General features: G+C 36.9%; 1 protein-coding gene across 1 annotated transcript; it reads right to left on the bottom strand.

Annotated features, from left to right (window-relative positions):
- Positions 1–1,735: 1,735 nt before the first annotated feature.
- Positions 1,736–21,054, bottom strand: LOC104664669 (cytochrome P450 2C3-like). The gene is made up of 9 exons (XM_010366242.2): positions 20,858–21,054; positions 16,545–16,707; positions 14,962–15,111; positions 12,574–12,734; positions 11,140–11,313; positions 10,062–10,203; positions 8,828–9,015; positions 4,343–4,484; positions 1,736–2,155 (listed from the first exon to the last, which is right to left on the bottom strand). The coding sequence occupies exons 1-9, from the start codon at positions 21,023–21,025 to the stop codon at positions 1,974–1,976; spliced, it is 1,470 nt and encodes a 489-aa protein (XP_010364544.2). The 5' UTR covers positions 21,026–21,054; the 3' UTR covers positions 1,736–1,973.
- Positions 21,055–21,260: the final 206 nt, after the last annotated feature.

The following is a 21,260-nucleotide window of genomic DNA, read 5'->3' as shown; positions in this document are numbered from 1 at the left end:
AAGGCCACACAGGCTTAGGAAATATCTGAGAATGCCCTGAGCCCTCGCCTCTGACTAACTTTGAGGCTCTATGAGAGCAGAACATTACGTTTCTCTAGCGAAAAATGTCTGCAGAAATAAGAAAATGTATAGGAGTAGATTATTTAAAGCAAGACTATGGCCTTATAATGAGGCCTTTTCAACTGCAGGTTTATTCTAATCCTTGGTTGCAAACCTTCATATGGCCTTTAGGCTTCAACTAAAATAAAAGTGCTTACTTGGTCTTTCTCACTTGAAAAGCTCTATACTCCATTTAATTTCCTCTAACTCTGGGAACTCTCACTTGAAAAGCTCTATACTCCATTTAATTTCCTCTAACTCTATACTCCATTTAATTTCCTCTAACTCTGGAATTGCCAGAAATTATTTCCCAATTCTAAAGTTTCTAAATGAAATTTTATAGCCAGAATTTTAGCCTTTCAGCTACTGATTTCAAACCAGCAATCATTTCAACAGATAAATTGCATAAAATATCGGATTTGCCAATATAAATTTCCTAAACTGTTATCCTGTCTCCACAAATCTTTACAACTTTTATCAGTTTCCATAAAAATACATATTTGCATGTCTATGTGAGAGAGAGATGGGTAACTGAGAGGAAACAGCAGAGACAGAAACAGATATTGACAAAGATATTCAGTAGGTGCTATTTCTTAAAACTTCTGGTCGTTACAGTGAAACATTATTTGCAGATGATAGGATTTACTATTTGAAAACTCCATGAAAAGTAACCCAAAATTGCTAAAATTATCAAAGAATTCAATCTTCAGTATTTATACAGATTTGGGGAAATAGTCTTTCTATTATACTCATGTTAGAAAAGTAAACACATATATAAGTTTTAGTGAACTATATTCCAGTATTTATGAAAAGTAAAAGATTATACACATTATGGTGCAGCCATTTTTATCTATAAAACCACCTTAAAGAAATAATATAAGAATATAAGATGTATGCAGATAGTAGCATTTATAGTAAACAACAGTTCAAAAATAATCTAAACATCATTGAAGCTGGAAATAATTCTGAAAATATAGAACAGTCATCAAATAGGACATTATGAGCTACATTTCTTTATGTTGCTTTTTAAAATATCTATGATATGTTATTATGTAACTATCACCTTCAAATTACAGCTATATTCTACATACACACATAAACACACACACACACATATTTCTGTTTGTGTATATTCAAATACATATTCCCCTCTTCCTTGCCTTAATATGTCTGTACATCAGTGTGTGTCCCTGTATGTGTGTATTTAACCACTGAGGGAGAAAAGAATGGATTACCTTGGACAGACTGGCTAATTCAAGTTTATATGTCATTCCCTTTGGCTAAAGTAACCTTCTTTTCTTTTCTCCCTGCATTTATACACATACACATACATGCTAAAATAAACACATACACAACATATATATCCAACACATGCATATATATACATGTAATTATATTTTAACAGCCACTGGGGGAAAAAAGAAAGTATACAAGCTCATCTGTCAAGAGATCATTTGCCTAGACAGGTAGATAGGAGTGAGAGATTAATAAAGCTCATATTTTAATACTTTTTACATTTTTAAAAAATCTCATGGGATAATTTCTGATTTCTCATTTGTGGTAGCAGAGCAAAATATGGCATTTATAGGGTGCTTTCCATTTCATATGCACTACAGATAAAATGTAGCATATGATCTTAAGATTGTGTTACAAACATAATTTTATTGGAAATGAAACAATAAATTTTCTTTCATACAGGGAAAACTGGAATGGATTTTGAAGGATGGATACAATTAAAAGAGATAGGGCTCAGAGATGGCCTTCCTGCTATTAAGATAGGAGAGATAATGGTTGACACACAGGCAAGGAAACATCTGCATTTTTCACATGAGACTGAAGGGCCTTGCTCTGCAATCTAGCAGCCAGACACTTCATCAGACTGGGATGAAACAAAGCTCATAGAAGGGTGGTATACTGCCAAAGCCTTTGTGAACCGGTGTGGTGTCAATATCCTTTGGATCAACCAGAGGTTTCAAGGTAAAATTCTGCAAAATGGTGGTCAGGATTAAAAACAGCTCCATGCGGGCCAGGCCTTCTCCAGCACAAATTCTTTTTCCTAAAAATTACACACAAGATCATTATTTATTTAATTCTTTAGCTGAGTTAGCACACAGGGAGGCTGAAATTAATGTGGAATGAAGAAATATATTAATGAATGATTAATGAACCTACAACTTTTTCTATTTACACCCAAACCTGGTTTCTTTTTTATTCTTTAGCACATATTTCTGTGAATGCACTATATGAAAAAATCTTTTCTGTCCATGCACATTGGAACTGCCGTGTTGCAGCTTGCCAGTGACATATTTACACACACACACACATCTATCCCAACTGGCATGATACACAACACTGTATCTACTTCTCCATATACTTCTGACCCTGGACTTGACAAATAGATTTATTTGTCCTTATCTGGATTCTAAAGGATAATCTATCTTGCCACATACCTGCTTTAAAAAAAAAATAGTCAAGAGTTTATTATTGCCAGGTATAAAAAAGAAATGTCACCAAGTGGCCACAGGCAATTCTTAGGCCATCATTTCGTTCCACATCTTCCACCCAGTTCCCCTCACCCCAGCCATTACTAATGATTCACCACTCCCCAAACAGATTGGTAATTTCAAGATTCCACTCAGATTCCAGGTATTCTTCTATCTGGAATGGTCTCCTACTCTGCTTTGCCTGCCAATAGTCCCCATATTCTTCCAGACTCAGCTCAGATGTTATTTGTTCTATGCAATCTTCTTTGATGCATCAGGACATACAATTCACGCTCTTATCTGTTTTCCACAATATTCATTAATGCTTCTAATACACTACATTTCACATGAACTGTAAATTATTCATCTGTTTTACAAACTGGAATATAAACTCTTAAGGTAAACCCTTAGATCTTATAATACACACAGTAATACCCACTGTCAGGACAAGAGCTGGCCTGCAAGCCATGTGAAATGAATAGAAATCTTGAGCAGGCTCATGGTGCAATAGTGGACTCCTAAATACAAAAGTCACATAGCAATGGCTTTTTTTGAGATTAACTCTGGGCAATGCACATAATCTTGAGAACACAACATCAAGGGTTGCTCTACACTTATTTTCTTATATAATTAAACAGGAACAAATCTCTTATTTTTGTTTCTGTTTCAGTTATTTCTGTTGGAAACATCTTCTACCCTCCTACCCTCTTCCTACTTCTTTGAAGTGTGCTGAATATTTTCCATTTCTTCCTCTTTCCAGATCCATTTTGTATTTATCTCTTGTGCGTTTCTATTCCCAGGAAACTGACCTCTAAGAACTGCATTAACCCAGGAGGTAGTTCCCTTCTGGGTTCTGGATACATTCAGAGGCTCAGATGTTGAAAAGTTCAGAGTATTTGTTCCCTCCATCCTACCCTGTCAGGCTAGTTTTGACAGTGGCAACATCCCTCTACCTATAGATGCTTCTCTTGATGAGGAATCTGCTCATTATTCAGGTTCCAGCAACCTTCCTTTGAATCTTTTGATCTAGGATTGTAACATCTTCTTGCTGATGTTAGTCCTGAGTTCTTCCCCACATTTTGTTACTCCCCTTATTTGGCCACACCTCTCAAAACCATCTCTTTATTAAACTCTCTTTTATTAAACTTTTTGACATTGCTGCATGTTTCTTTCCAGGACCATCAAAACTTGGGGAAGATACTCAAATGTGATTTATTGCAAGAAAATTTCACTTACTTTACAACTATTCTGCCCCTATCCCTCTCAAATAAATCATCTGAAACTCACTCTCTCTCTTGCTCTCGCTCTCTCTCTCTCCCTCTTTTTCTCTGGACTCCCAAAGAAACCTCAAGCATAGCATCTGTGATCTTGGAATTTCATTACCTGTTCACTTGTTTTCCCTTCTCTTAGAGAAAAGATCTAATATTTATTCACACCTGTATGCCTGGGCCTGAGGATAGCATTGCTATATATAAGGTACTCAGTGAAGTTTATTGAGTGAACTGGCTTCTCAGGGTAAATGAGAAAAGTTTTACTAGAACTGGACTTCTAGGAGGAACTTTTAATGACCTACGTAGTGGACCAGGAAGCAGAATCTATGAACATAGTCACCAATCCCATGAGAAATAACCTGGTCTTTGGGAGTGGTGCCTCTGGCCTTATGCAAATGACAAATTGTTCAGCCCAGAGTAGCCTCCATGCAGAGCCCTTCCTTACCTCACTTGACCCCTGAGGTACACATAAAAAGAAAGCTTGCTTGCCTGCTGAAAAAGCCATGAAATAATCACTCTTTTTAAAGTTGCCACTTTCATCCAGGAAGTGGCCAGGGTCAAACTTCTCTGGATTGGGAAATTCCTTGTCATCGTACAGGACAGAAGTCAGAGCTGTTAAGATTGTTGTGCCCTGAAAGAAAGAGAAAAAGATAAACCAGATCAAAATACAGTGTTCATGGGATGCAAAAGCCATGGATAGGAAAGGCCAACATTTTGTATGCATGGATTCTGCAGGGCTGACTATGGGACTTGAGTATATGTGCATTTTAATATCTACAAGGAGTCCTGCAACCAATTCCCCATGAATACCAAGGGATGACTTTAAATTAAAACCTGTAAAAAGAGACAAAGAAGGTGATCATATAACAATAAAGGGGAATTTCATCAAGTGGGTATAAAAATTGTAAATGTACATGAACTCAACATCAAAGTACTTAAATAAATGAAGCAATTATTAATAGACCTAAAGGAAGAAATAGACTTCAAAACAATAATAGTAGAGAACTTAACACCCTATTTTCAGTAATAGATCATTCAGAGATAAATATCAAACAACAAACAATGGTGTTAAATTGTTCCTTTGACCTGACTTAGCAGGTATGCACAGTACAGTCCACCCAACAGCTACAGAATACACATTCTTCTATACAGCATATGAAACATTCTCCAGGATAGATCATATGGTAAGTTACTGAACAAGTTTTAACAATTTTTTTAAAGTTAAAATCAAATCAACTTTTTTTCTGAAAACAGTACAATAAAACTAGCAATCAAGAAGAACAGAAAATATACAAATACCTAAAAATTAATTAACATGCTTATAAAGATCCAATGAGTTAATGAATAAATTAAGAGGAAATATTTAACAATTTCTTGAGACTAATGATAATGTAAGTACAACATACCAAAAACCTATGAAATACAGTAGAAGCAGTATTGATAATGGAGTTTAAAACAATTAACCTTTACATCAAAAAAGAGAATAATCTCAATTAACAATCTAACATTGAAACTTAAGAAACTAGAAAAACAAAAACAAACCAAATCCAAAATAAGTAGAAGGACAAAAATTATAAATATTATAGAATAAATCAAAATACAAAATAGATATAGAAACTAAAATACAAGGAAGTCAATGAAAGAAAGTTTTGGTTTTCTTGAAATGATATACAAAACTGACAAACCCTTAGCTAGACTATGAAGAAAGAGGGAAGACCAAAATAAGTAAAACGAGAGATGAAAAAGAGACCATTACAACTGGACCACAGAAATGCAAAGGATCATTAGAGACTATTATGAACAAATATATGCTTACAAATTGGAAAATCTAGAAGGAATGGATACATTTCTGGACTCATATAATGTACCAAGATTGAATCATGAAGAAATAAAAAATCTGAAAGTGATAATAATTGAGTAACAAATTAAATCAGTAATAAAAATCTCCCATCAAAGAAAAGCCAAAGACTATTATTTTTGGCTTCACTGCTGAATTCTACCAAACATTTAAAAATACACCAAGAAAAATTCTTTTGAACTTCTTCTGAAAAACTGTAAAGGGGGAAATCCTTCCATAATCATTTTATGAGGTCATTATTCCCCTAATATCAAAGACAAAACAAGAAAAGAAAACTGCAGGCCATTGTTTCTGAAGAACATGGATGCAAAAAATCTTAACAAAATACAAGTAGGCCCAGTGTGGTGGCTCACGCCTGTAATCCTACCACTTTGAGAGGCTGAGGCAGATCTCCTGAGGTTGGAAGTTCAAGATCAGCCTGACCAACATGGAGAAACCCCATCTCTTCTAAAATTAGCTAGGCATGGTGGTGCATGCCTGTAATCCCATCTACTCAGGAGGCTGAGCCAGAAGAGTAGTTTGAACCCAGGAGGTGGAGCTTGCAGCGAGCTGAGATCATACCAGTGTACTCCAGCCTAGGTGACAGCGAGAGTCCATCTCAAAAAAAAAAAAAAAAGTGACTTGGGTGCTGTTAAAGGCATTCAGTTTCAAATGCAAATGGAAAAAGTTTCAAAAATTTGCAGGCTGACAATGCAATAGAAAAGAAATCCCATTTCTGAGGAGAAATTCAAGCTGGCTGCAGAAATTTGCATAAGTAACAAGGAGAAGAATGTTAATCACCAAGAAAATGGGGAAAATGTCTTCAGGGAATGTCAGAGACCTTTGTGGCAGCCCCTCTCATCACAGGCCTGAAGGGCTAGAAGGAAAAAGTGGTTTCATGGGTTGGGCCCAGGGTCTCGGTGCTATGTGCAGCCTAGGGTCTTGATGTCCTGCATCCCACATGTGGCTGAAAGGAGTCATAGAACTTTGGCTATGGCTTCAGAGGGTGCAAGCCTCAAGCTTTGGAGGCTTCCACAGGGTGTTTAGCCAGAACTTCTACTAGGGCAGTGCAGAAGGGAAATGTGGGGTGGGAGTCCCTATACAGAGTCCCTACTGGGGCACCAGCTAGTGGAGCTGTGAGAAGAGGGCCACCATCCTTCAGACTCCAGAATGGTAGACACACTGACAGCGTGCACCATGTGCCTGGAAAAACTGCAGACACTCAACACCAGCCCATGAAGGCAGCTGGGAGGGAGACTGCACCCTGAGAAACTACAGGAGCAGAGCTGCTCAAGACTATGGGAACCTATGTTTTGCATCAGCATGACTGGGATGTGACACATGGATTCAAAGGAGATCATTTTGGAGCCTTAAGATTTGACTGCCCTACTGGATTTCAGACTAGTGTCAGGCCTGAAGCCCTTTTGGCCAATTTCTCCCATTTGGAATGGCTGTATTTACCCAATGCCTGTACCCCCATTGTATCTAGGCAGTAACTAACTTGCTTTTGATTTTACAAGTTCATAGGCGAAGGGACTTGCCTTATCTCTTACGAGACTTTGGATTGTGGACTCTTGAGTTAATACTGAAGTGAGTTAAGACTTTGCAGCACAGTTGGGAAGACATGATTGCTTTTGAAATGTGAAGACATGAGATTTGGGAGGGGCCAGGGGCAGAATGATATGGTTTGGTTCTGTATCCTCACCAAAATCTCATCTTGTAGCTCCCACAATTCCCACATTTCATGGGAGGGACCTGGTAGAAGATGATTGAATCCTGGGGGTGGGTCTTTCCCATGTTGTTCTTGTGATAGTGAGTGGGTCTCATGAGATCTCATGGTTTTAAAAATGAGAGATTCTCTGCACAAGCTTCCTCTTTGCCTGCTGCCATCCATGTAAGATGTAACTTGCTCCTCCTTGCCTTCCACCATGTTTGTGAGGCCTCTCCAGCAATGTGGAATTGTAAGTCCAATAAACCTCTTTCTTTTATAAATTGCCCAGTCTCAGGTATGTCTTTATCAGCAGCATGAAAACAGACTAATACAAATGGATTTCAAAATGCTAATAGAGAGGTTCCTGAACACTGTCATCACAAATAAATAATAAATGTTCAAGGTGATCGAGATACTAATTACCCGATTTAATCATTACACAACTCATACATGTTTCTAAACATCATTTTGTTCTCCAAAAATATGTACAATTATTAGGTGTCACTAATAAATAAAAGAGAAGTGATTATACTCACAGGCTGATAAAAAGGAGCCAGGAAAAAGGGAGAAGATGAAGAGGAAGGAAGAAGAAATAATTATTTAAGGAAGATAATTGAAAAAGTAAGAGAAGGGATCCATGCCACAGTTAAAACAGCTTACAGTAGAACAAAAGAAAGCCCATCTGTCACAGTAACTGACATGAAAAAGAATCAAAGGTTGTAAATGTAGCCAAGTAGGTAAATCTAATGGAAAGCATTAGAGGAGTCCACTTCCAGTGACTAATTTTTCTGTGAGATGGAAGAGCAGGTCACCTATTAAAAGTAAGATAATGAAAGGCTGAGAAGAGTTCAAGGTTGAAAGTCATTGTGGAGTATGGTGAAGCAAGTTGAGTTAGATTATAAAGCAGGATTGTTGGGTAAGATTGAGAATACTTTTGGCATTGATGAAAATTAAACCACCACATTTGGCATTGATGATAACAATATCAACCTGCTGGGCTGCATGGTCTTTTCCAGCACAGGTCAGTAGCCAATAATCAGGCAGGGTGGAAGGAGATTTTTGTATTGGACTTTTCACAAGTAAGTCATAGGGACAATAGAGAAGGGGTGGGATATAGGATACAGGTTAATTGGTAAGAGTAATAAAACCTAAAATTGAAAGGAAGGGACAGGATAGCACACTGGGCTAATGGACAGGCAGAGTGTAGAGCTATCAAAGCATGGAAAATCCTGTGGGAGTCTAGGCACTATCATATTTAGAAACTTGTATCAAAAACTAGAAGGAAAGAAGTACGTGGTCACAGGGTAGGATGCCTGAGTTATGATTGTGCCATACCTGTAGAAGATTAGGCAATCTACAGTTCTACTGCTATGATATTTGATTGCCTAAGACACCTAAGGAAGGGTATAGACATAATATCTCTCACCTTTGGAATAAGGTATTCTCTAAACCGAATGTCTTGAGTCACTGCATGGGGCAGGCTGGTGGGGACGAGGTCAATATATCTCTGGATCTCATGCACCACGGCATCCGTGTAGGGCATCCGGCTTCTGTCCTGCATGCAGACACTTCGGTTTTTGCCGACCACATGATCAATTTCTTCCCGCACTTTAGCTGGCAAGGCAGGAGTCAGAATTTATGAGAAGTGAAAAAAACTTGAAGTACCATTTGTAGGATCCCTTCATCATTGTCCCATTGTAGTTGGAGATGGGACAATGATGGAAAATTACGTGTCACTACCTCCATAAGAGAAAAAAAAGACACACAATTTACATTTCTTGGGCAAATTGAAAGCTCAGTAGACACAGGTATGCAGGTATGAAATACAATTGCACCATGACATTCAATCCTCAACTTTGATTCCCTACTCTGTGTACTTTTTCTTGACAGACTCAGAGATCTGGGATCCTGAAGAATCACTGAAGACCTTGTAGTTTAGCCATTTTGTGTATGTCAATTTTATCTTAAATATTTAAGTTTCAATAATCTAAGAACTACACAGTGCAGTTCAGGAAATGAGATATTAACTTGATTGAGCACAAAACTTCAGAAGTTAAAATTTACTCAGAAGGTATTAATAATATAGGACAGACACACTGCACTCTTCATTATATTACTTTATAATTCCTCAAAAAACTTCTATGTGGAAGGTATAATTTCATGTACTTTACAAAGAAACAAGTCCAGAGAAGTAAATAGTTTCCTAAGGATGCTCAGGGAATATGTGGTCTTTCCCATATTATCCCCCTTGAACAGATAAGGGACCATAGTTATGGAGAGTAATCATGTGTCTGCAGGTCAAGCAAGCCACCTATTAGTAGAATCAGAATTCAAAGCCACCGCTATTGAAGTCTACAGCTCATTGTTCAAAATAACAATGCCACACTGCTGCATCTGTTCCAAACCAAATCAAGAATCCTATACCATCGCAGGGAGAATAATGGCCTCTGCTCTTCAAATCTCTATCATTATTTAAACATTTTATTCTCCTTTTATACTAGGAACTAATTTGAATTGAATCCACCCAATGGTAGGTAGATGTACTAATGAATAGAAATTTTGTTGTACCTTGTGTTGGCAGGTAAATGGTGGGGTGGTTATCCATATTTTCTGTCCACTTCTACCTGAAATTTGATCCTGCCCATCATCTGTGATCATACCTGAGATCTCAGGGTGCTTCAGCAGGAGTAAGAGTCCATATCTCATTGTGGTGCTTGTTGTCTCTGTTCCTGCACTAAACATATCCCATATAGTAGCAACCAAGTTGTCCATGGTAAATTCAGACTCTTTATTGTGTTTTTCCTAGCAATGACATGTTACAATTACTTAATAAAAAGCTTTTCAAGTAACACAATACTATTCAGTACAACATCAGTACCTGGCTAATTAAGCCAGACTTTAGAGTGTGCTATGGGTGAAGATAATATTAGGTGAACTGTTAGAATTGCTTCAAATTTAAAATAACATCGGACTCACAAACATTCAAGTACTTTCTGATTCTTCAGTTTCTAACCCCCTAGAGCCAGTCAGTTCCTTTGTAATTTTTTAAACATACTTTTCATTAAGTCATCACTGCTAATCACTGTCAACTCTAGCATCTATTGTCTATTTCATCATATCTAATTTTTCATTCAAATTTCTTAAACTTATCACACTCAAACTACAGCAGTATTTACAACTCCATCAGTCATTACACCCAACACTGCTCTTCAATTACAATCATTATAGCCTCTTTGAAAATTTCACAAACTTGATTACTACACTCATCATCTCCTGGATCTATTTTCTCCCTCCTGTTTATCTAAGTCAGAGTTTCTCAAACCTACCTCATCTGTAAATGAATATATCTTAGAGATTGCCCAAAAGTAAGCCCGTCTGGGTTTCTATCCATTCCTGTGTTCCCTCATTTGTTACATCTTCTCTTCATGGAACCATGACATGTTATCATCAGTCTTGAATGGATGTGTGCGTGTGTGTGTTTGCATGTTTTGATCTGCCCCCCAATAAAGAATCAGCTTTAACATGGTAAACATAAAACCTAAGTCTCTTTGGGTGAGAACTTAGAAATATCCAGAGACACGCAATATGGCTTACACAGGTAATATGTTGCATAAACAATTAATACACTTTAGGATACAGCATTTGTTTTCATATCTCAGTTTCACCAGTAAAATCAAAGCATATCAATGAGTCACAACACCCACAAAGATAAAGTAGCAAATCAGAATTACATTGTACCTTTTCCATTTGAATCAGAAAATAGTCAATAAAATCTCGAGGGTTATTGATGTCCAGAGATTCCTGATGTTCTTTTACTTTCTCCAAAATAAAACTTCTTTGGAGAGCATAATTTTTAAATATCACATTATGACTTCCTGGGAGAACCCGTAAAAAGGGGAAAGCATTGTAGAGCTGAAAGAAGAAAGAATCCATCATTAATTCATTCACCAAACGCTGGTCCTTATTATTTATCAGAAACTGGTTATATGCTAAGTAGATAAAGATGAATAGACATGCTTCCTGCACAGGAATGCATTCTGAATTTGAAGGAGAGAGCACTGAAAAAGTAGGCAGAGACAGTATGCACAGGTTACAAAGCAACTTCAAGGCCAATCACGTTGATTTCCTAACCATAACTCTGAAGGAAGTCAGGAAATTACCCCTGTTGTCACCTCTCTTCAGATGAGGAAATTGAAGTTCATAAGGTTAATCAACAATTCGAAGACACCAAACTAGTGATCTCAGAGCTAATACCCTGTGTTTGCACCAGTATACACAATATATGTTTTACCAGGGGACAGTCTAAAAATTTTGAAAACTCATACTCATTTGTTGTAATGAAGAAATAGTACATCTGAAAGATTAACAAAGTGCCCAAATCACTTAGCGTATATATATATATATAAAAACACAAACACACACATATACATATATATATATATAAATTTTAAATATTCCACCCCAAAGAATGTGCATATTTTCCTGACTCATGTTTTTGCTCGTCCTAGAGCTTACAGAACATGCTTTAATTTAGACAACACCCTAATGACCTAATACCCTTGGAAGGCATCAACATAATATATTCAGGCTTGTAGCTTAAATCAAACGATACAGAATCAGGAATCAGGGATTCTAGATTCTAGATTTTGATGTTCATTGTCTTAGCTAGGCTATTTTGAAAAATATGCCTAATAGCTCTGGGTCAGTTTCCCATTCCAGTAAATAAGAGACATTAGACTATTTTTTCTCTAGGGTCCTTTGAAGGTAGGTCACATCAGGAACTTATGATCAGTATAGAATTTTAGTTGTTAGTGATTATAAAACATAGGTTACTAACATTTTCTGACTATGTACTTTAATAAGAAATCCATCTTAAATCACTACCCTCTATATCCGACGATCTAAAAACAAACAAAAAAGTTTCATCCAAACAAATCTTGCTATACATGTAGCACTCTGAGATTATGTATTTTTTTCTATTCTATCTTACTTCATGTTTTCAATTTTATTGCATCACATTAGATTGATTTGATAACTCACTAATGTGTTGCAAATGATAGTTTGATAAGCATTGCTTTGGACATTTTTAAATAGGGCAGAGAGATGGGGTAGGCATGAGCTATAGATGAGCTAGAAAACTATTACACATTCTAAAAAGAACCTTGGCCTTACCGGTATCCAGGGGCTGCTCACAGTTTCAAAGTTTTCATTAAAATACTTCATCAAGGTTAGAAATTTCTGATCCCTATAATCAAAACGATTCTGGAAAATGATGGAGCTGATGACATTGCAGGGAACACATCCCAGAAGAAAAGTGGGATCACAGGGAGATGCTACAAACAATACCAGTCAGAAGTTAGTACACAATTTTCATATGAATCTAAAATTGACTGCTTAAAATAATTGGAAATGACTGACTTCTAAGATCTTCTAGAAATAAAAACTACCTAGACATGCCACCATTACAATAAACTTCAAATGCTTAAAATAAAATTTGCTGTATTTCTCCAAATAAAACTGTCTAATCCAGTCCACTTTATTTGATAATTTTGCCCCAAGGAGTCTCCTATTTACATCATTTTCCAAAATGTTCTAATTCACAAGAAGGAATACAAAACAAAAAGAGGCCATTTAAAATATATTTTAATGTATGGGATTTAATTATCAGTGTTGATACATCCTCATGATGCCAACAGAAAACTAAACAACTTAAAAAGAAAATCAAAATACTGAAGAAACTTGAAACAGAACATGGAAAACAGAGTTGAAAAATTTGGTTGTCTTTTTTTGTAAAAGATAAAAATAATGAGAGAAATTGGAATTATAGTTACATATTTGAAAAACTACATTGTGGGTAGAAATGACTTCGTATATGCAATAAAGAGCATGGCTCCATTTTTGGATGTTTGATTGTTAGAAGTTTTGTAAGACTCACCCTGAACTCTTCCCCTTCTACCCACATCTGGAAACGCTTTAAAAAAAAATGTGTAACAGTTCCCTCCGTTAGCACAAATAGACAGTTTAAGCCACACAAGCCCTGACCTGCACACAGGAAACTTCAACCCAGCCCTAAACCGTAATTGCCATGAAAACCTCATGCCACTATCCTCCTGCTGCTCTTTCAGTGTCATTTTGGACCTGGTTGGGTGTCGGCCTGCTCTTCATTGAAAGCAACATTATGTGAGTAATAAACCTTTCATATCCTATTGGTGTTTGTGTGGAATCTTTATTGTAATCATCTAAACCAGATTTTGAATGTTAGGTAGGTCCCTCCTGCCTCTGTGTGGTGACAACCACAACACCACAACTCTAGAAGGACAATGCAAGCTCAGATCAAAAATTAGAAGTTACTATGTAAATTAGCTCTGCTCAACCTGTGGAAATAACTTCCAACTGTTAGTGTTATTAGTGATTAAATGGGCTTCCCCAAGAGTGTGAGGTCCCTACAACGAAGTGGAATCAAGCAGATTTTGGACGACTAAAGATCAGGGAGTTGAGAGAAGGCCATAGTCACCATGGGAAAAGTTGAACGAGTTAATAACAAGTTCTGCTTCAATACAAATTAAGGATACAAATAATTTCACAGATAATATGTGCCAAAATTCAATATTCATTGCTTGACTAATTCTATTTCCAAATTTTATTCAAATAAAGTAGTCAGAGATTTACAATAATGAACATGGGTTGCACTTTTGTATACTAAGAGCAGGAAAAACTAGAATCAACCTACCTGGCCAAAACAGAGGATTAGTTAAATAAACTCTGGTGTGTCCAAAATAATGGACTACTGTACTATCCAGCTAATAATGTTCTTGAAAAACATTTAAAAGTTAAACCCATAAAAATATTCATTCAATACATGACATTATAAAACCACATATATCTTATGATCTTACCCCTTGCTTGCCCTGCCTAGCCCTTTCTCTTCCACCTGCTCTCCCAGCCCTGCAGGTGCACACACACGCATCTATGTGCTGCAGAGATCTGTGCTGCTGCAGTACCATCTCTTCATATCCACACTCCATTATGAGAGGTGAATGGCAGCCCCACACTTTTGTGGTAATTGGCAACCCCTGTATTGTTCTTAAACACTTCACTAGAAAAGTTACCTAATTTTTTAAGCGTATGTGGCCAAGACTGATAGCTGATTGCCAAAATTCATGTTCTTTTCTTCCTGTGCACAGAGTAAACCACATTTTCCAGCTTCTCTGGCAGTTAGGTGTGGCCTTGTTACTAAGTGGCACACATGAGAGAAGTTATGTGTGCCACTTCTATGCCTGGTCTAAAGTATTTGCTTTTTAACTTGCTCTTTTCTCCTTCCTCTATCACACAGAGATATGAACCGTTGATGATATTGAAAGACATTTGCTGAAGATATCAAAGACCAATTAACCTGGTACCTAAAAAGACTGTTATTCCAAACACTTCACCTCCTAATTACTGTTATGTGAGCAAAAAGTAAACTATGATACTTCAGCCATCATAATGTTTTGTAGTCTATTTACAATCCCATTTGTTCTACCCAAACTATTAGTGTTAATTATATGAAGAAATAAACACCATTGGTTTTTTTTAATGCCTCCACCAGACACAAGGCCTCCTCTTGAATTCGGTCTTCAACTGTTTTCTTCCCCATCCCCATATTCCTCAAAACCATGAGAGAGAAACGCCGAATTTGCTTCCATCTGTCTCCATTGCTAAAAATAACTCCTATCAACACAAAAGAAAAAACAGAGAGAGAAAATATTCTTCATTGTCATGAATACAAGCTGACAGTTCTCATCTCAGGAGATGATATTGACATTTCAGCAGGGATGTAAATATAATGGTGTCAGCTTCAGGGATTCCCATTGAACCCTTCGTCACACCTGCCTCCTCTTTGAACCCAAACTACTATTTAACAGTCAGGATTCTTAATTTTGCATATTGCTAAACTATTCTTAATCCACCAGCTGCACTAAACCTCAGAATAATTCTGTAAACTGAAGGCTTTGTCCCATTTTACAGGATGCTAAAAATCATAAAGGCAAAATGCTTGCTCATGATCCTGCAGCAATAAACATGGTGAGTCCTGGTCATAGCTTAAATTTTCAGGGCTGGCTTTTCAAATTGTAAGTTAATTTTAGGAGAAATAACAAGAGGAGGGAATTATCAGGAGAATGTGAGACAGCACTTTTTCATTGGAAGATATCTCCTGATAATCATTTCTCAGATAAGGGGTACAGTCATTAAACAGACAGCTAGTCTCATTTTAACATTTCCCCTCTACTTATTAAATCTCTCCCATGAAATATGGAAGGAAACATCAAAGAAGTTCAATATTAGGCTGCCAGAGTCAAAACCAGATCAAGGGGAAAAAAATAAGCTCATAGGAAACGTTTCCAGGGAGCCTCTTAAGAGAACCGTGCAGAAGAGGTCAGAACCGCATTCAGGTCATATCTCTGTTTGCCAGAACCCTGTGATCCACCAGAAGACTTGACAGTTTAAGGCTAGCTCCAAAAACAAATAAAAGAAATTTCCAGCACTTAATCAAAAAAGCTTTTTCAAATATCAATTCTGATACATACTCATACTCTGATCATGTTTCTCCATGATCTTTTCAGAACATATGTTTGCTTTATGCTTTGTCTTCTGTTGTATTCTAATATTGCTCATCCTTTTTTAGAATCATATTTCAAGGTGAGGATGGAAATATTCCAAACGGATGTGATTCCATGCACACTATTCAAGCTTCCTAAAATAATCTCTGGGTATCCATGACTAAGACCCGGCAGCAAAATATTTGGTGAATAAGAAAATTCAGTAATATTCCTTCTCTCTCTCATCTCTCTATTGCTTTTCTATTTTTTTAACTGACCATAATTTATGATGAACTTGTCTTTGTAACAAATTCATAAAAAATTAGTGGTTAGATGGCTTGTTATCATTGAATTTAATGTTTAACAGGGACATTGTGTCACTTTCACAGATTTTAAATATAGATTAATGATCCTTTATAGAAAAATTATTCTTAGCCTCGGGTAGAAAATATGAAAAATGTGTTTCATAAATTTTTCTAAATACTTATGATTTCTCAATTTCTTCAAATTTTTCAAGTTTTTACAACTTACAACCCCACACACATACCCCAAAGGGAAGCATACCAAATCCTTGGGCAATTTTTTCTATCACTGGAAAACTCCCTCGGCCAGAAAATACTTCTCCCTGATCAATCAGTGCTTCCTTAATTGCTTTGTATCCATGCAACACCACGGTGGGCTTCATGCCAAAATATATAGTGAACACAGGGCCATAATCTTTTGCTAGCTGCAAAAAGAATAGCAGATGCAAATAAAGTGTACATTTCAAAAATAAAATGTAGATAGCTTAGGGAAATATTTTTAATATTGCCAGAAGGATGTTTTAATACTTGTCCACCTATTATATAAAATGTTACATTTTAGAACCAATTATTTGATAAGAAAAAAGTATTTGAATAGTAATTATCATCACTTTATTAGTAATAATTCTATTAGTGTTAGTATCAGCTTCAATATTTATTTCTTGTTCAGCCCCTACTATATGACAGGGGTTATATTATGCATTTTGTTCCTATTATTTTATTAAATTTTTATGCCAAACTAATAATTGTACCAACTTTCTCCTATCTTCTTACAATTACAGTAAATTCTGTGTTTCTTCTTTGGGTTAAGGGAAGTCCATCTAATCTGCCTCATGTGTAGTCTAATAATTGTCCCTCATTGTTCATGCTTGATAAATTTTTTTTTTAGCACCAGACACTGCCATATTTTTATAATGCATGATAACATAGGAGTGTGGTCATACGTATTTCCCAGCTTCACTCAAAGCTAGATGCAGCCATGTGACTCAGTTTCCATGAACTCATGTAAGCACAGTGTTGTGATAAAATTTGACATTGGTGCATAACAGACAATTGCTTCCCCTTCATTTCTGCCCCTGCCCATGGGTTGAAATAATAGCATGGAGATGCCCCTACTATGACCACACAAATGAGAAAAACAGTCTAGAGGCAGAAGATACTAAAACTACGAAGATTAAAAAAAAAAAAACACAAAAAACTCGTTCTCTGAATGACATCATGAAGGAGAAGCAAGTTGACAGTAAGCACCTAGAGTTTCTTATGTGAGATAGAAATAATCTCCTATCTTCTTTCAGCATCATCTTTCTGTAGTATCAGCTTATGTGGTATCCTAAATGATATAGGACTTACAGTCTTTCAACTTCTCTATTGTAGAAGTTTTTTTGCTGACCTAAAAATTCAGTCTACAAACTATAGTGACCTTTTCACAAGGAAGATGTTAACCTGACTATCCTTTAAGCATGTTAATAGTATCACATTGCTCTTTTTTTCTTTCCTTTTTTTTTTGAGACAGAGTTTCACTCTTGTTGCCCAGGCTGGACTGCAATGGTGGGATCTTGGCTCACCACAACCTCCACCCCCCGAGTTCAAGCGATTCTCCTGTCTCAGTCTCCCAAGTAGCTGGGATTACAGGTATGTGCCACCATACCCTGCTAATTTTGTACTTTTAGTGGAGGCGGGGTTTCTCCATGTTGGTCAGGCTGGTCTCGAACTCCCGACCTCAGATGATCCTCCTGCCTCCACTTCCCAAAGTGCTGGGATTACAGGTGTGAGCCACTAGGCTCGGCCCATATTGATCTTATGACAGAAACAAGTGTTCTTTACACCCATGCCTGCATGTCCTGTCCCCTGCTTCCGTCTCTACTCTCAGTTTGTACTATATTCTTACTTACTCTCTGAACTACAAACACTTTTGTCCTCTTTTCAGGGTCTTAGGGAGAGACGTATAAACAAAAACAAAATTCAAAGCATCCCTCTCCCCACCAGCTGGCCCCACTCCCTTACCACCAGCAATTTAAACAGACTTCCTCCGCTAGGCCAGGTCCCTCCAAATTTAACCTGAAAAACTGATTCATGCCATCATGGGAAGGGGGCATTGAATATGCCTCAATATGTCCTCTTCCCTTTTGGAATTCAGGAAAAGCTGACCAGCATTTAACATTAACACAGATCTTAACTCTAATAAGAAACAATTACAATCTATTCTCTCTGAAGACTGCTGCCTGGAAGCTTCATCCGCATGATAAAACTTTGGTCCCCACAACTCTTATCATAACCCAGACATTCCTCTCTATTAACAATAACTCTTTCAATCAATTGTCAATCAGAAAATTTTAAACTCTGGATATCCTGGAAGCACCCCCTCTCCCACTTCTTCGAGTTGTCCCACCTTTCTGGGCCAAACCAATGTATATCTTAAATGTATTGACAGGAGTCTCATGTGTACATACTCAAACATATAAATGTATAAAACCAAACTGCCCTGACCACCATGGGCACATATTCTTGGGGTCTCCTGACGGCTGTGTCGTGGGTCATAGTCATTCACATTTGCTCAGAATAAATCTCTTCAAGTATTTTGCAGTTTGACTCTTTTCATCGACAGAAGCAATTCTCCCCCAGATTGAAAACACGTGAAATTGGGTTTTGTCGATATTTGATATGTTTCATTCCTAATCACTCTTATGATTATCAGCTCCAACTTCACTTCCTCAGAGAACCCTTTGCTGAATGCTCCTCTAACTGGTTAGTCCCTTGAAATTACATGGTCTCTTTCTATCATGTCCCTGTTACACAGTTTGTAATCATACCTTTACTTGCATTATTGTTTCATAAATATATTCCTATCCTCTAAACTGTAAGTCCTTAATGATAGGGTCACTTTAAATTTTCTTTCGCCATTGAAAGAAAATACCACCTTGCACCATGAAAGGAGGTATTTAATTACTTCTAGAAAATGTGGTATACTTAAGTAACCTGTGCAAAATCTTTTTTATTTACATCTTCCAGAAATGGAAATTAAAGCGAAGAGAGGTTTTAATCCTGCTTAAATCTGTGAATTTAAATCAACAATAGATGAGCTGGGGTGCAGACACAATCTCTTTAAATTCAAAGCCAAGGCATAGGAAGAATGAGCTTCCAGAAGCAGTATTCCAGTAACTGGCTTCCTTAAGAGAAAGACAGATTCCAGATCATTCCTTCAGGCTTTAGAGAGCAACTGATATGGAAACAACTTGGAGTAGAGAAGTTACTGACTCATTTATTGAGAACTACAGTATGAAATATGAAAGATCTGAACCCTTAGTAATTCCCTTGATTTCAATTCATATATGCTTTATGAAAATGTGGTGTTGTGACACTGTAAATCAGTGCTTATTTAAAAAACTAAAAGCTGTTCCATTTTCACTAGCATTTACCAAAGAAGAGTTAAAGCAACCTGGATTACAATATCGACAAAGAATTTCTGCTCCTGGCAATGTCAACAATCATAACATGGATCAATGATCTTGGCAATGTTCCACTGGTGGCAGGAATGACTCACACCTTGAGCAACTGCTGCCGTGTTGAACTGCTGATAAACTTTGACATCAATAAGGAATTGTGAAAAACATTTTCTTCACAAACAACTGGGCTCTCAACAATATACAATACAAGAAAACTTCGTATATAAGTTATATCTGATTCAAATATGCAAATGCACTCTTGTACTAATGAATGATGATGCATTATTTGTTTAATCTACCAATAAAGAAATCTGACAATTTATATAATTGAAACGAGTTCCTATATAAATGGAAGCCCCCATATTCCTTGCATAAAATGAATTTCTCTTCAAAGGTTTAGCCTGTTAACTTCCTTGTTCTTTGTTCTCAAACTCAACTTTATTGTTCTCCATGGCTCCTTGCCCATAGTTACTTTCCCGTCAGCTCTAATCAATAACTCACCTCTGTTTACTTAGTTACCCACTCTGCACCCATTCAACCGTTTGAAACTTCATGGCCCACCACTGTAATTCACATCTCCCTTGCCTTCCTTATTTAAGAGAATATTCACAAATAGCTAATCAGGTCAGCTTAGATTGTGTGGTCTGACCGTAGTCCATGGGGTGAGTGACACAGAGGTAGAGACTATGTGGTAGAGATAAAACCTCCTTCTCTCCTTTGTTCAGTATATTCTTGTGATCATGATTGATGCAGGCAGCACCCTTCTGAAGAAGTAAATTGCCTTGCTGAGAAAACTTTTGCCTGAGTGCTAGTTTCACTTCGTGGCACCAAGCATTTATCTCCAACATTTCTCTTAGGTGATACAGTCTATAATTGCTTTCCAGTTGAAACATCCATTCTGGAGTAAACACTTATTTGCCTCAAACGTGCTGATTTCTTCTTTTCTTTTGGATGTACCGATTGCATGTTCTTCTATATGTCTACATTATAAAGGCATATCTGGGTGTCTAATGGATACATCTCTATAAAGGCATCTCTTTAAAACTTGGTATCTGGGGACATATATTGCTTAGTTATGGGGATATGTGACTTACTCACTGCAGAAAACTGAAGGAAAATTAGTCATACTTACCACGCTTATGGATTTGCTGAGGTTCTTAGTCTTTAACTGTAGAATATTTCCAATAATGGGGAGAGGAGTTGGGCCAGGTGGAAGCTTCCCTTTGGCATAGCTTCGGTTCCACAGAGAAAGAAGAATCAGACAAGAAAGACAAATCACCAGGATGATGAAGAGATCCATTGATGGGCTCTTTGAAAACGCAGTTGAAAGCTAAGAATCTCAAGATTTTGTAAACCAAAGTGCAAGCTCCTCACCAATTATGTACTAAGACTTTGAACTTTGGATGATTGATTTTTTTATCTTTAGTACACTTTGAACTGCTGGTAGAAGTAAAAACAAAAATTAATTTAATATTGATTCGTTCTTAAGTTTAACCTAAAATTGTAACTAAATGATAACCCTCACTTCTGTAAAA

This window comes from Rhinopithecus roxellana, chromosome 11 (genome assembly GCF_007565055.1).
Source record: "Rhinopithecus roxellana isolate Shanxi Qingling chromosome 11, ASM756505v1, whole genome shotgun sequence".
Taxonomy (NCBI): Eukaryota; Metazoa; Chordata; class Mammalia; order Primates; family Cercopithecidae; genus Rhinopithecus; species Rhinopithecus roxellana.
This window is presented reverse-complemented; position numbering and strand designations above follow the sequence as displayed.